At 46.0% G+C, this 12,887-nt stretch overlaps 1 protein-coding gene across 3 annotated transcripts in view; it reads left to right on the top strand.

The window, feature by feature from the left end:
- The window catches only part of ntn2 (netrin 2), a 40,050-nt gene extending 27,418 nt beyond the window's left edge, over positions 1-12,632 (top strand). For 2 of the 3 annotated variants that reach the window (XM_079293482.1, XM_079293483.1), the window contains exons 4-7: positions 2,254-2,403; positions 4,654-4,707; positions 8,448-8,525; positions 8,616-12,632. In XM_079293482.1, coding sequence (XP_079149608.1) covers positions 2,254-2,403; positions 4,654-4,707; positions 8,448-8,525; positions 8,616-9,001 — 668 coding nt within the window. In that variant the 3' untranslated portion in view covers positions 9,002-12,632. The remainder of the gene's footprint in view (positions 1-2,253; positions 2,404-4,653; positions 4,708-8,447; positions 8,526-8,615) is intronic. The other variant, XM_079293484.1, reaches the window with a different exon arrangement.
- Positions 12,633-12,887: the final 255 nt, after the last annotated feature.

Here is a 12,887-nt window from a genome sequence, read left to right as displayed (position 1 = left end):
TGGACTCTGACAGTAAACTCAAATGTCTCAACAGCCAATGATTGTTTATAAGGGACGTGAGAATGACACTCGCATCTTGTTCATACGGACGGGATTGAGTCGGTAGCTCGTGCTGTTCAGTGATCAGCCGGGAAACAATGGCCACATGTCTCTGCAGGCATGACAGACCAACTCCAGACTTGTATCAGACAGATCAAATGACGGGGGGGTTTATCCCACATGTGCTTTGGACAAATCCTTTCACAGGAACAAAAGGGGGGGGGGGGGGGCACAAACTCCAGGAATGACAAGAGTTTCTCAAATAATCCTATAGTCATGGTAACAGTGGCAGGAGTGCTGACTGATGAGGGTGGGTATGGGGGGGGGGGGGGGGGGGTGAGGATTTAGGTTACGTGGTTGGCACAGAGCATCAGACACGCAGTGGGGAGACCCCTTGTTGACTTGACCTCTGACATCCTGCCATATGCAGATGTGTATTCCCTTTAGGTCAGTCAGGAACACTTTGTCATCAAAGCTTGAGTTTCCGTGTTGGGCCTACGTGTCTCAAACGGTGGGGATTGTGCACGAACACTGGAGCATCAGATTTACGTCTCTGTGCGCAGCTTCAAACGGAGCGCAGCCACTTTGACACCTGTGGACCGGTTGGCCTTTGCCAGAAAAAAAAAGGCAAACGTGTTTCTGAAGATCTGAGCTGCAGTTAATCCCTCTCTCCGCCCCGCAGCCAGACACAGATGATCACTCGTGGGTCAGTTTCTGCCTTTCAAAGCCTCCCTTTGCCCAGTCAACAGGTGGTAGGGTCCTCGGGCTCTCCTCTCTCGGAGCAGCTAAAATATGTCCGGCGCAAATAAACACATTCACAGTTCCGTCAAGTGGTGGGAAGAAACCGTGGCATGTTAGCAGCTGCCTTCTCTGGCAAACCTTGTAAAACACTGTTGGGTTACCGGGGTTTTTCCCCAAAGTGTAATTTTGGCCTTTTCTTGATACGCCTGGACAATTACAGCTATCTCGTTACAGTCGAGTCACTCTATTCGCTCAAGTCATTTTGCACTAGCCTGCGCCTGTTTTTCAAAGAAGTGCATCAAAAATAAGGAAAAGGAGCAGAACGTTCACCTTGCACTTCATGTTTTGTGGTATTTCTGGCAGCATGTCAGTAGATGAGACAGGAAATTCAACTTTTTCTGCTCTGAATTGTTTTGTTCTGGACAGAGAATGTCCAATTTGAAGCGAAACCAATCATTCACACCCCGGAGGACTGCTCAAGAAGATGTAAAAGTCTTACATTTGTTTTGATATGTCACTGATGTGTTTGTCTGGCTGGCTTGCTGTGAAATGTTAAGTATGTGTTTATTACTCAAAGAACAAATGCGTGTTTATTTAGTGGAGTCGGAGTAGCCACGGTTTGGTTAGATTCACTGTTGTTTATGCTGTTGAGCCGGAGGCTGTGTTTGGACTACACTGACGCACTGTGCCTCTCACTCACTACCCGTTTCCCTCAAATCCTCCACTTCACTTCCCACTCTCTGATATCTGTCATCCTCTTTCACGTCTTGTAAAGCTCGCTCAGAAGGCTTTGGACCGACACGCCAGCTCTTGTATTAAACAGCTCTTTAACCCAAAAAAAAGAAAAGAAAAAAGCCTTGCGTTGTTTAAGGGGTCTTGAATAAATTGCCTACAACCAGCAAAAAGTCGCAAAGCCTCGCCAAAGCGAGGTGACCGGAGCATTGCTTATTGCTGTTGGCGTTTGTTGCTGGGCATCAACTGAACTTTTGGGAAGTGATGATGAAACAGCAGAGCGTGTGTCACCAGGCAGGCAGCGAGCAGAGCCGAGAGAGAAGGACACAGTGTTGCTCTAAATGCATTACCCCATCCCCTACTTGTCACCTGGCGCCTTCACGTTATTTCTCTCGTTCACACAAACATACAGTGTTTCTTCTTGCGGTGTTCGGGGAATCCAAAGCACAGAAGCCGACAGGAAAGGGCCACCTCACACCCCCGAAGTCTTTAGCCAGACATTCAGACCTAATGCAGATCTCATATTCATATTACAAGATTTAATCTCTGCGGAGACTCATTATGTCTGAGGAATCAGCCAGTGTCTTATGTGTGTGTGTGTGTGTGTGTGTGTGTGTGTGTGTGTGTGTCATTTTGGCAAACATGTTAAATGAATCAACATTTAATCAACATTCTCCCTCCCTTCTTTCTGATATCACAACCCCTCCCTGCCCCCACTTCACACCTGTCCCCCACCCCCAGCCTGTGACTGCCACCCTGTGGGCGCAGCAGGCAAGACGTGCAACCAGACCACAGGCCAGTGCCCCTGCAAGGACGGCGTCACCGGCATCACCTGCAACCGCTGCGCCAAGGGCTACCAGCAGAGTCGCTCGCCCGTCGCCCCCTGCATCAGTGAGTGACTCAAGTGCACACACGTCTAGCAGTCACTGCGTGACACTGTCCTCTTCTTGGTCATTTAATCATCTCGGCAATGAGTCGCTGCACAAAACTGTTCAACACTGACGAGGCTTAATACATACAATAAAGAAGTGAACTACACTACAAGCAGCACATACTCAAACCAGTGCGATTACAGAGTATCATTGAAAGCACACTTCCCTACAGCCTAAAGTCATTCTGGCCCTCTGACAGGCACACCCGACCCAGACTCTGCACTGCAGATATACAGGACATGTGTTCTCTGGCTTTGCATTGCCACCGAAAATGCAATGATCATTTTTATAGAGAACAGCCCAAAACATGTGTGCAAATAAGTGCCCAGATGTAAAGTCAGGCAAAACTCAAACGTGATCTTTTTACGAGAGCTGGTGTGAATAACTCAAGACTTGGTTTTTGTTCTTCCACTTGCTGTCAATGATGTATAGTGTGTCTGTGTGTGTGTGTGTGTAGTCTAGTTGCAGTAGTTTGCATGTCGACTACATCAGGTTTTTAATTTCCTGTGACAAACGTGTGGGTTATGAAATTTGCCAGCGGCCCCCGGTACATGCAGGCGTGCGTAATCCAGGGCAACTTTCCACCGCGCTGTGTGCCAAGGCGGTACGATCGCACATTGCACACACTCACGAGACAACCTCCACCAAAGCAAAGCGTGCCGCCCAGTGCCGTACCCGAGCCCCGCCACACTGTGCCACATGGTGCCGTGTTGTTTTCCCCTCACATGCAGCTCCAGTAGCAGATGGCGGATGGGCGAGAAGGAAGAAAAACAACTGTGGTCATGGATGGCAGACCCCATTTATTTGAGTGCCACTGAACCATCCCAGTGAGAACAAGAAGAATTTGCGTACGTGCGTTTAAGTACATGCGCTGATTTGGATCCCATTACGAATAGCATTAATGACAACTGTGTGTGTCAATATGGCCTCATGGTGGGCATCGTACCTCCTATTGAGGCTCCCGGATCCGAAGACAGAACTAAGCCCATTAAGCAGCCAATTAGTATGATGGCAGCAACCCTCATCTGAATGATCCTTTCATCATCTGTCTGTCTTCACAAGATGTGGCCATGAGGGCACACGGGCTCAAAGTGGCTTCTAGCAGCTGCGCCTGCCTCCGCAAAGCCCAGTGCCCTTGTTTGTTTTTGTTGGCGGGGTGTCCATCGTTTCAGAGACAACTGCAGCCTCCTCCTCCCCTCCCCCGTTCCCCACACACTCCCACTCGCTTGGTTCAAACCCTCCACCTCCAAATCCAATCAAAAGCAGATCCTCTGGGTGGATTCTAAGCCTGCGTTGCAGTAACCCTGTTTACGGGAAACGCAGAGGGCCCGTTGTTAGCGTTCGCATTTGTATTGGAAAGTTGAATACGGGTAGAAGAGAAGTCCTGGAGGAATTCCACGAGGCACTTTTTAGAGTAGCCAGCGGGCACAGCGAGGGTGGGCTGCATCTGTCTCGAGACGATCCAACCAAGATTGCCCCCTTTGCCATCTGTCCATCTGTCGATACATGCTTGCATGGGGACTACACAGCAGCGTTAACCCAGCATCTGTTAGGGGAGGTCGAGGACTAATCTAGTGCAGCCACCTTTCCATTTGAATCAGTGTGCCTCAGATGTATCAAGTGTGCCGACTTTGAATGGATTGACTTCTCCGATCTGGATTCCTGGGTGCAGTTGTGGTGCGTCTGCTGAGTTTGGCTCAGACTTGGTCCTCTGACCTCCATTATTTTCATACACTTATACCGTCTCAGGATCTTTCAATGTGTTCCTTCAGCATGACAGTGAAACCACCACATTAGTCCGTGGAATGCAAGGTTTATTTGAGCTCTCACCACCAATAAGTTCTAAGTATCTCTGTCAGTGTTTATATAGCGTGTCTGTCTGCAATGTCTTGAGTGTTTTCATGTGTGTACTTGACAAATGTCACGAGCCTGCAGCAAGACAAACCTTGTATTTTCTCTTGTTGGCCTTGGTTAGCGAATACACGTTCTACTTCTCAATACGAACCTTACCCTCTTCATTTTGTTGTGGGTTTATCTATTTATTCACAAAACGTCCCACATACCAACCCTTTTATGAATGAATTCAGACATACTTCGTTTCTTTGACCACACATGCACTCTCAGCGGGCATCCAGCCAAATCACTTGGACCGTAACTAATGTATGGATTTACATTTCACCAGCAAGTTTGTATTTCTTGTGTGTTTCAGAAATCCCAGTGGTCAACCCCACAGCTGCGGTGAGCAGCACAGAGGAACCAGCAGGTTAGTATTCGCCCTCGCCCATAAGCACCACTGCTTTATGAGAGGAACAAAAACAAAACAAATATTTCTGGACTTGAGTTTTAAAGTGTGGAATAAATATTAATGAAGGGCGGGTCCGCTCTTTTGAAGTTCGGCAAATAAAACGAGTGCACTGGGAGCTGCAGAATTTTTCCATTGTCTTAAAAAAACCTGTGTCCTTGGCACGGTTTCCCCCCCCCCCAACCGCTAACCTCAAGTTAGTGGAGCCTCACTGTGCTCAAAGTAGAGCTGCAGCTGAGAGCCAAGGCCAGCAGATAGGCAGCAGAAGTGATTCGTTAAAGTTTTAGCCGGGAGATTTAGTGGAAGGGAGAGTTTTGAGGCGTGAAAAGAGTGTTGGCAAGTGGCTGGGGGGAAATTCGTTCAGTCTCTCCCTCGAACTGTCCAATTTACGCTCCGGTCAATTACCCTCCCTTTATTTTTCATTCTGCGGCTGTTTGATTTGAATGGTGGTGCTGATTTGGAAACGTTGATTCATTGGTGGGTTTATAACATATATCATCACTCAGGCGGCAGATCACGCCCCCCCCCCCCCCCCCCACCCCCCACGTTGCCACAGATACTTCACTGAGCTCGTCAAAGCATATCGTTGAATTGTTCTAAAACAGTTTGATGGCTAATGATGTCTTTAATGGCTGATGCTGACTTCATTTCACAGGAAAATATTAAAGCTGAAGGCCAAACACAGTCAATGAACATTGCATACAGTTACTATACCTATTAAATCAAATATTATCGAATAAATGGTTTTTATTAAAGGAAAGGTTTGACTTTTGGAAATTAACTTATTTGCTTTCTTGCCAAAAGCTAAATGAGACGGTCTATACCACTCATGTTCATGCGGAGGATGTTGTAAATTTGGTTAGTTAAGCACAAAGACTGGAAGTAGATATACTCCAAAAGATTGTTTCTACAAATTAGTGTTCGTCAGATATTTTTCTTTTATTTAGTTTTAGTCCTGCGTCAAATATCCTTTTCAGTTTTTATCATATTTAATCAACCAAATCCTGTTTGTGTTATTGTAAAGTTTGAGTTGACTAAAAGTCTGGGCATTTACGCCTTAATTTAGTCAATAAAAACTGTTAACGTTTGAGTCTTTTTTTAAATTATCGGATGATTGTGAACATTTCAGTCAATCTATTCTCGCCAAAATATCACCTTCTTTCTTTCTTCCAAGCCCCGTTGTTGTCGTTGATAACGTTAAGTGAGCAAGCCAGTTACTCCGAGTCCTCCGGAACATGCTCAGTGTGCTCTGCCACTGGAGTCCTCACATGGCTCCCAAAGAGCAGGAAACAGAACTGTGACTATAGTTTTCGTGAACAAAATGAACACGTATGAAACAAAAGAGAGACAACAGATTGGTACCTTTGGACAAAGCCAGGTGAGCTGCTCAACCAGCCGGCCCGCTGGCTCCAGCTGCATGTTGAACGCACATGAAGGCAATTTTGATCTTCTCCTCAGACTCTCAAGAAATATGTCTCAATATTTCCTTAAAGGTGAAATATAAATCAATAATAATAATTTCCTCGCATTTGCAGCTTCTTTTCTCATGTGCGACTTCTCTCATTCTGACTCTCGTATGACTTGGGCCTTTGAGCCTTTTTGAAAAACAAAAAAAATGCACAGTCCAGCTCTTTCTTGTGTCTACTTTATTGTGTCTACTTCCCTGGGAAAATGTTTCGGGGTCTCGGAACAAAAGAGCTGTTGATCGGCAATTCACATCAGGCTCTATACCCAACACACCAGAGCATCCACCCCCCCCCCCCCCCCCCCCATCTTTCTCCTTCCTAAACTACCATAGAACGAGCTTCAACATCAGAAACCCAAAGGCCCCAGAAAGTTTTTGTGTAAGGGGCGGTAGGTGCAATTTGTCCTTGTCATGGCACAGTGAGCGGGGCTCAAAGGAGCGAGGGCATCGAGAGCCCCCGAGCCAATTGTGAGTATTTTCAGTGGGCCGGTCTTCTGGGTCAGTGGCCGGTTCACCGAGAGCTTTTCCAGGTGAACAGCCAGCAGTGAGTGACTCTTCATGGGAAAACACACACTGTCTCCCAGCCAGCGTTTTACCACTGATACCTTTAGGCCAGCCACTGTATACCACACACACACACACACACACACACACACACACACACACACACACACACACACACACACACACACACAATGGCAGTGATCTAATGAAATCCATGCACAGCTCATACGAATGCTTGCCTGTCACAGTTGCATGCACACTTGCATGATAATGATCTGCACATGAAACCAGACGCTCACATATTATGAAAAAGACCTTAAGCAAGCGATGATATTTATCATCATTTATTTAAAGTATGTGAGTAATGTACAATCCACATATATACACACCGACACACACAAAAACACACACATCTGGCCGGAATTCTGTTGAGATATGAGCCTTCTGGCATTCTCCACATTTCCAGTCGATCATTTTAATTTCTTAACTTTGTGACCTTCTCATAGTTTTACAATTGAAATAAGTGGATTCAAAATCCAGCGGCATCCAGTCAAGTACAGCAGAGCCTTGCGAATGATCAACAGTGTCTCTTTCTTTCTTGTCACCGCTCCAGTAGCAGTAAATGAGAACAATTTAAAAACACAACACAGAGCTATACATTGTATCAAGGATACTTGTTGTTGATTGCTAAAATGAGCACTTTTGGAAGTTCATTTAGTTTGGCCTGACTTTGTTCTCCATTCCGCTCTGCTCTCAGCTCATGGAAAATGCATTTCGTGATCACAGAGAAGCAAAGCTTTTGACGTCGAGATGACAAAATACATATTTCAGGATCGCAAAAGAAACAAACTAGGAGAGATAATAACGTGCATGTGTTCTATCTGATGTAACTTATCTCCAACTCTCTCGGGGCATAGACGCTGTTGTACAGAGTCATTTTTCAACATCAATTTACAAATAAATTCACGTTGAAGGTAAAGTGTGTGCCATAGAGCGTAGAGATGGGAGGCTGCAGCCAGAGACAATGTTGCTTCAAGTCCCATACTGCGATAGGTCACTGAGGTCCATTTTAACTGTCACAATCTTAATTATAACACCTCATCCCTGGTGCAATGAATGGTCAATGGAGGTCATCTGTCCAATGTGTGGTCTCAGTCGTCACGCTGGCAGCCAAGGTCTATTCACATCCATCCAACCATGACCTGCTTCCACCTCGCTCTGTCTTTCCTCAAGACCCCCGAAAACATGTCAAACTAAACACTTTCACTACTCTGGTATGTTTCAACCGGCTGTTGCAGCGGTTTGATGTGGGATTTGTCAGAAGTAGTATTTTAGCGCACAAAAACCAAACCAAGCCCAATGTTATCCAACCTGCTCCAGTCTCTCGGTCCAGTCGGTGAATGTAGGTACAAATGCGATCCAAAAACGTAGACGTGCATGCGCAGAATCGAGCACAGAGGGGTTTATTTTGATGCTTTTCAGTGTGCGTATCGGTGGTTTCACAGCACATTACAGTTTACGGGGTTTTGTCACACTAACTTTGCATTGCAGATGTGGTGGTGCTGCCACAAAAGCACCACATAATACTCTATGAAACCTACATTGCAACATTATGACGATTCAAATTTCAAGTGTGTAAGTGTCCCATTATGTGTGTGTAATATGAGTGTCCGTAAGTGTTGTGAAGTTTCAGCCTTTATTAAAGCGAGTGACGGTTGCCCATGTGTTTTAGCAGATTGCGAGTCCTATTGTAAACCAGTGAAGGGCAACCTGAAGATCAACATGAAAAAATACTGCAAAAAGGATTATGGTAAGAGAGGAGGATTAAATATCAACCATAATTAATACATGTACTGTTTGGAGTGTTGGCCTGACTGTGTTTTCATGAATGTGTCCTCAGCGGTGCAAGTGAACGTGCTGGACATGGAGACTGTTGGGGACTGGGCGAAGTTTTCGGTTAATTTGGTGTCTGTGTACAAGAGCCGCGGCGAGCCCTTGAAGCGAGGCGACAACATCCTGTGGGTGCACATGAAGGACCTGGCCTGCAAATGTCCCAAGATCCAGATGAGCAAGCGATTCTTGGTGATGGGCGGCAGCGACGGCGGGACGGGCGCAGGGACGGGTCCGGGGGTTGGTCCTGGCGGTGGAGCCACCAGTCCGGGGGCGGAGCACGCGGGCCTAATGGCTGATAAGAACAGCCTGGTGATCCAGTGGAGGGACGTTTGGACGAGACGCCTGAGGAAGTTCCAGCGCAAAGAGAAGAAGGGGAAGTGCAGCAAAGCGTGATTGGAAAGCGGCGTGCCTCCCCACCGCTCCCTCCATCGCCCACCTTCATGAACCCTTTACCCCACCATCTCCCTCTCCTCCCCCTGTCCTCCCCCATCACGGGAACACTGCACATTAGAAAGACTGCATGTACCTGTTTGAAGGACCACGTTTTGTGTATATTGTATAATTATTTTCCTCTTTTTATTTTTCAAGGTGTGTCTTTGCTATGTCAGTTGTCTTTTTTTTGTCCAATTGGTTTGCCTTAAAAAGGGACCATTAAAAAGGGTATGAAGTGTAGACAAAAGCAGACGCCATTCCCTCCCTCCCTCGACGACGACAGCAGAAATGTCCGCTCGTCCCCCGACTACGACCCCCTGACCCTCGGCCTCCTCTTACCGTCAACACTGACTGTCTCCTGCCACTTTGTTTGACATTTACCACACTTCACACACTTTGAGGATTTTATTCAACAGTGTTTGTCACTGACAGATTTCAGTGACAAGACAAGCTGCACATCCTCAGCGTGTCCGCCTCACGTTTCATTGTTGAAACGACTCGGATCAGCGATTCAATCAACTTTTGCTGTTAAAATGTTCCTAAAAAAATGGGATCCGACTTGCTTTAGGTCTCAGCAGTAACTTCTACGGACTGTACCTATGAAACTCTCGTCCTGTGAGGAACCAAGGGCTCCCTTTGCCGGGACATTTTCCACAGCAAACCTCAGTCTCAACACCACTGCTGTTGCCGTCAGCCAGCCCTCACAGAACAAACTGCTCGTGTAAGCTCTTATATCTGCAAGTGTTTGATGCCACTGCTCATAGTAGAGTTTATATTCTTTGTGTGGCTACTTTGTATCTCATCCATCCATATCCCAGCCCTGTCCTTATTTGAGATATATCTTTTTCATTTTAGGCAGAACACACCCTGTTAGCATGTGTGAGTCACATTCCAGGCCCCCGGGACTGTGCCTCTTCACCACTAGTCCCTCTCATGAGTGATTCATAAAGTCATGCATCACCATCATGACTCATTGCTTGTCACTTTTTCTGGAAGAAAGATTAAATGTTGTGGACAAATGGAATTTCAGAACAATACCGATATTTCCGAGGAGAACTTTTTGCTTCATGGATAGTGTCTTCCCCGAGGCGATGCCCTTCCAGATGTTGCTGGGTGGCCAGTCTCATTTGTTTGTATTTAAATGTCTGAACATTTTTCGGATGCGTCCAGTGACTGGCAGACTTTTGTTTGTCGAAATAAGAGATTGAAACGAGAGTTCCTTTTCATGCAGTAAAAAGAAAACAAAGTCGGACAAACGACATAATCGTGTTTTTCCTCGAGCGTATTTTGACAAAATGAATGAGCCTGGAAAGTTTTCAGCGCTCACTGATTGTATTATGACATGAGAGGATCATATTTCATTCCTCATGTGCTTTGTTATGTTTGCATGTTTGTGGTTTTTGCTGGTCCATCAAAACCTTACAGTGAGCAGTGAAGAACTGAACGAAAATGAACATTGAGATCCAAAGGAAAACTTCCCAAGTTATCGTCCCCCACTTGCCCACCCTGACACAGTCCCTGTCATCCTTTGCCAAATAAGCATAGTCTGTTTTTAAATTCAATTAAGAGACTATGGAAGTCAGGACCAACAAAAACCACAGAGAGAGCCGTCTGGTTGCTCTCAAGCTTTTTATCTGCCTCTTGCTGTTATGTCATTTTGTAAAGCACATTACAATTTATTTAAATCGAGTTCAAGATAAACACACAGATTCAAGGGGCACGTCAAGCCAGCGCAGCAGTGAGTGTGCGGACAGGCATGTCATGCTAGCGAGTGGTTACGCTGCTCTGGCTGCGGCGGTATGTTTGGTTTGTCATCCTTCCAAAAGTGTCTCTCCTCTGCTCTCTTCTCTGTGTCAGCCACCACCCTCCCCAAAACTCCCTTTTTAACCCATTTAGCATGTTGTGTATTCAGTGTCTTAGATAAGTGACGGCACAGAACGAGGCTGCCAAAACTCCCAAGTGGTGTACTGTACTGCACTGTAGCTCTTGTTTTCACGTCTTCCGGGAATGTATGTCAAACTGTGAAGAAGAACACTCGCACAGGTGTATGGTCTGATTGTAAGTGTTTATGAAATAATGTCACCAAGCTTAAGAATGTGGACACCATGACAGTTGATGCCATTATAAACTCTGAAGGATGTTGTGGATAATTCATGCCTATCTGTCTGTCTCATTCTGACATTTTGATTTTCTAATCCGAAAAAAGAAACAAAACGTAACCAAAGTGAGACGTCGCCGTGATTTCTGGTGTGAGGCGAAAGAGCAAAGAAGGTCAAAAAGAGGGCGTCGCTCTGCCCAGGACCCAATTCCCACCGTTGGAATTTAGCAAAAATGCAGAACCAAACAGTCAATTATTTGTGTGTTGGCTGTCCGCAGCGGCCCGCCAGACAGGTGGTGTTACAGTAGCACCAGTCTCCTCGTGACACTTTATGATTGATGGTCAACGTACGTGCCAGTGAGGCCTCTTTGGTGCTCAACTCCTTAAGCGACCAACACACATTGGGAGGAATTGTGGTGTCCTTAAATCTGGACTTTCTCCCGCGTATAATCGCACACACACACACACACACACACACACAAAAAAAAAATCCTCCTTTCCTTTCCATGGCTCTCCTTTTCTCAAGTGCCCACCCTGATTGTTGGGATAAAGACGAGAGGTAAGAGTGGCCAGATGTTGTTTGGGGGGTCTTGTGAAAGCTATTTCGTGAGCCTCGTAGGGAGAGCCGTCCTGTTGTTTTACGTTAACAAGCCCAGCAGATTGGCAGTGGAACTGAGGCCATAACTGCTTTGCTTTGTTCCCCCCCCTTCACAGCATTTATAGCATTCACAGGTGTGTGTGTATATGTGAGTGTGTGTGTGTCTAATTAACCTTACCCGTGTAAACAAGTGACGCGCACATGAAACGAAGGTGCAGAGCGGTGCGAGAGCTCTCATTTGAAGTCGAACAGCTTCTCAGTTTTGCCACTTTCTAATGTTTGCATTGACGAGTGTGAACAGCCTATGATGAAGAGTTTTCACCTGTACCTTTCCCCATTTCTTCCCTGGTTCACTTCCATCTTGTTGAATAAGTCTCGACACATTTTGTTGATGTTGTAAATATGTACTGAACGGCCTCTGCCAGTCATGTTGTCTTTTGTGAAGCGTCACTTGGCCTTGGATGACTCGCGTGTATGGATGTACAAACCAGATGATGTTGTATGGATGTGGAAACCAGAAACATATGCTTTTGTGATCACGGCCAGAAGATGTGGTTCAGATATTACACAGAATGTATTCCCTTTTTTTCTCGGTTTTATGTTGTTTCCAGACGCCCAATTGTAAATGACTTTGAGGAGAATGCAAATGTGACGCGGGCTGATCGGACGCTCTCCGTTTCCCAGAGAGGCGCAGACACAACAACCCACCGCTCTCTGTCACATTCATTTCCTGGGAATCATGGTTCACTCACACAGAAATTGTCATCCTACCTTTCTTGGGGAACAAAGGGATTCTTCCCTCAGTTCAGTCCTGCTCTTCACTTCTGTTCTATCAAAGTCTTCCTTGTACATTTTTCCTCTGAGGCAATGAACCACTGACTTTTTAATCTAAATGATAAAAAAAATAAATTATTAGTTAATGAGCTGTGTGTTGTGCTGATCATCTGTCTCTTTAATTACAGCCATTAGCCTGAGCTGCGGAAATAATGTCAAATTGATACGTGTGTGTGTGTTTCCCACTGGAAAGTATGCTCGCATACAGTGGGCACTGCACTGGTGTGTTTCCACTCACACCGGGGTCTGAAGGGGGAGACGACTGGGGAGAGCGGCTCCCCTCCACGAACATAGCAAGAGCTAAAGCTCTGTAAATA

This window comes from Melanostigma gelatinosum (assembly GCF_949748355.1).
Source record: "Melanostigma gelatinosum genome assembly, chromosome: 21".
Lineage (NCBI taxonomy): Eukaryota > Metazoa > Chordata > Actinopteri > Perciformes > Zoarcidae > Melanostigma > Melanostigma gelatinosum.
This window is presented reverse-complemented; position numbering and strand designations above follow the sequence as displayed.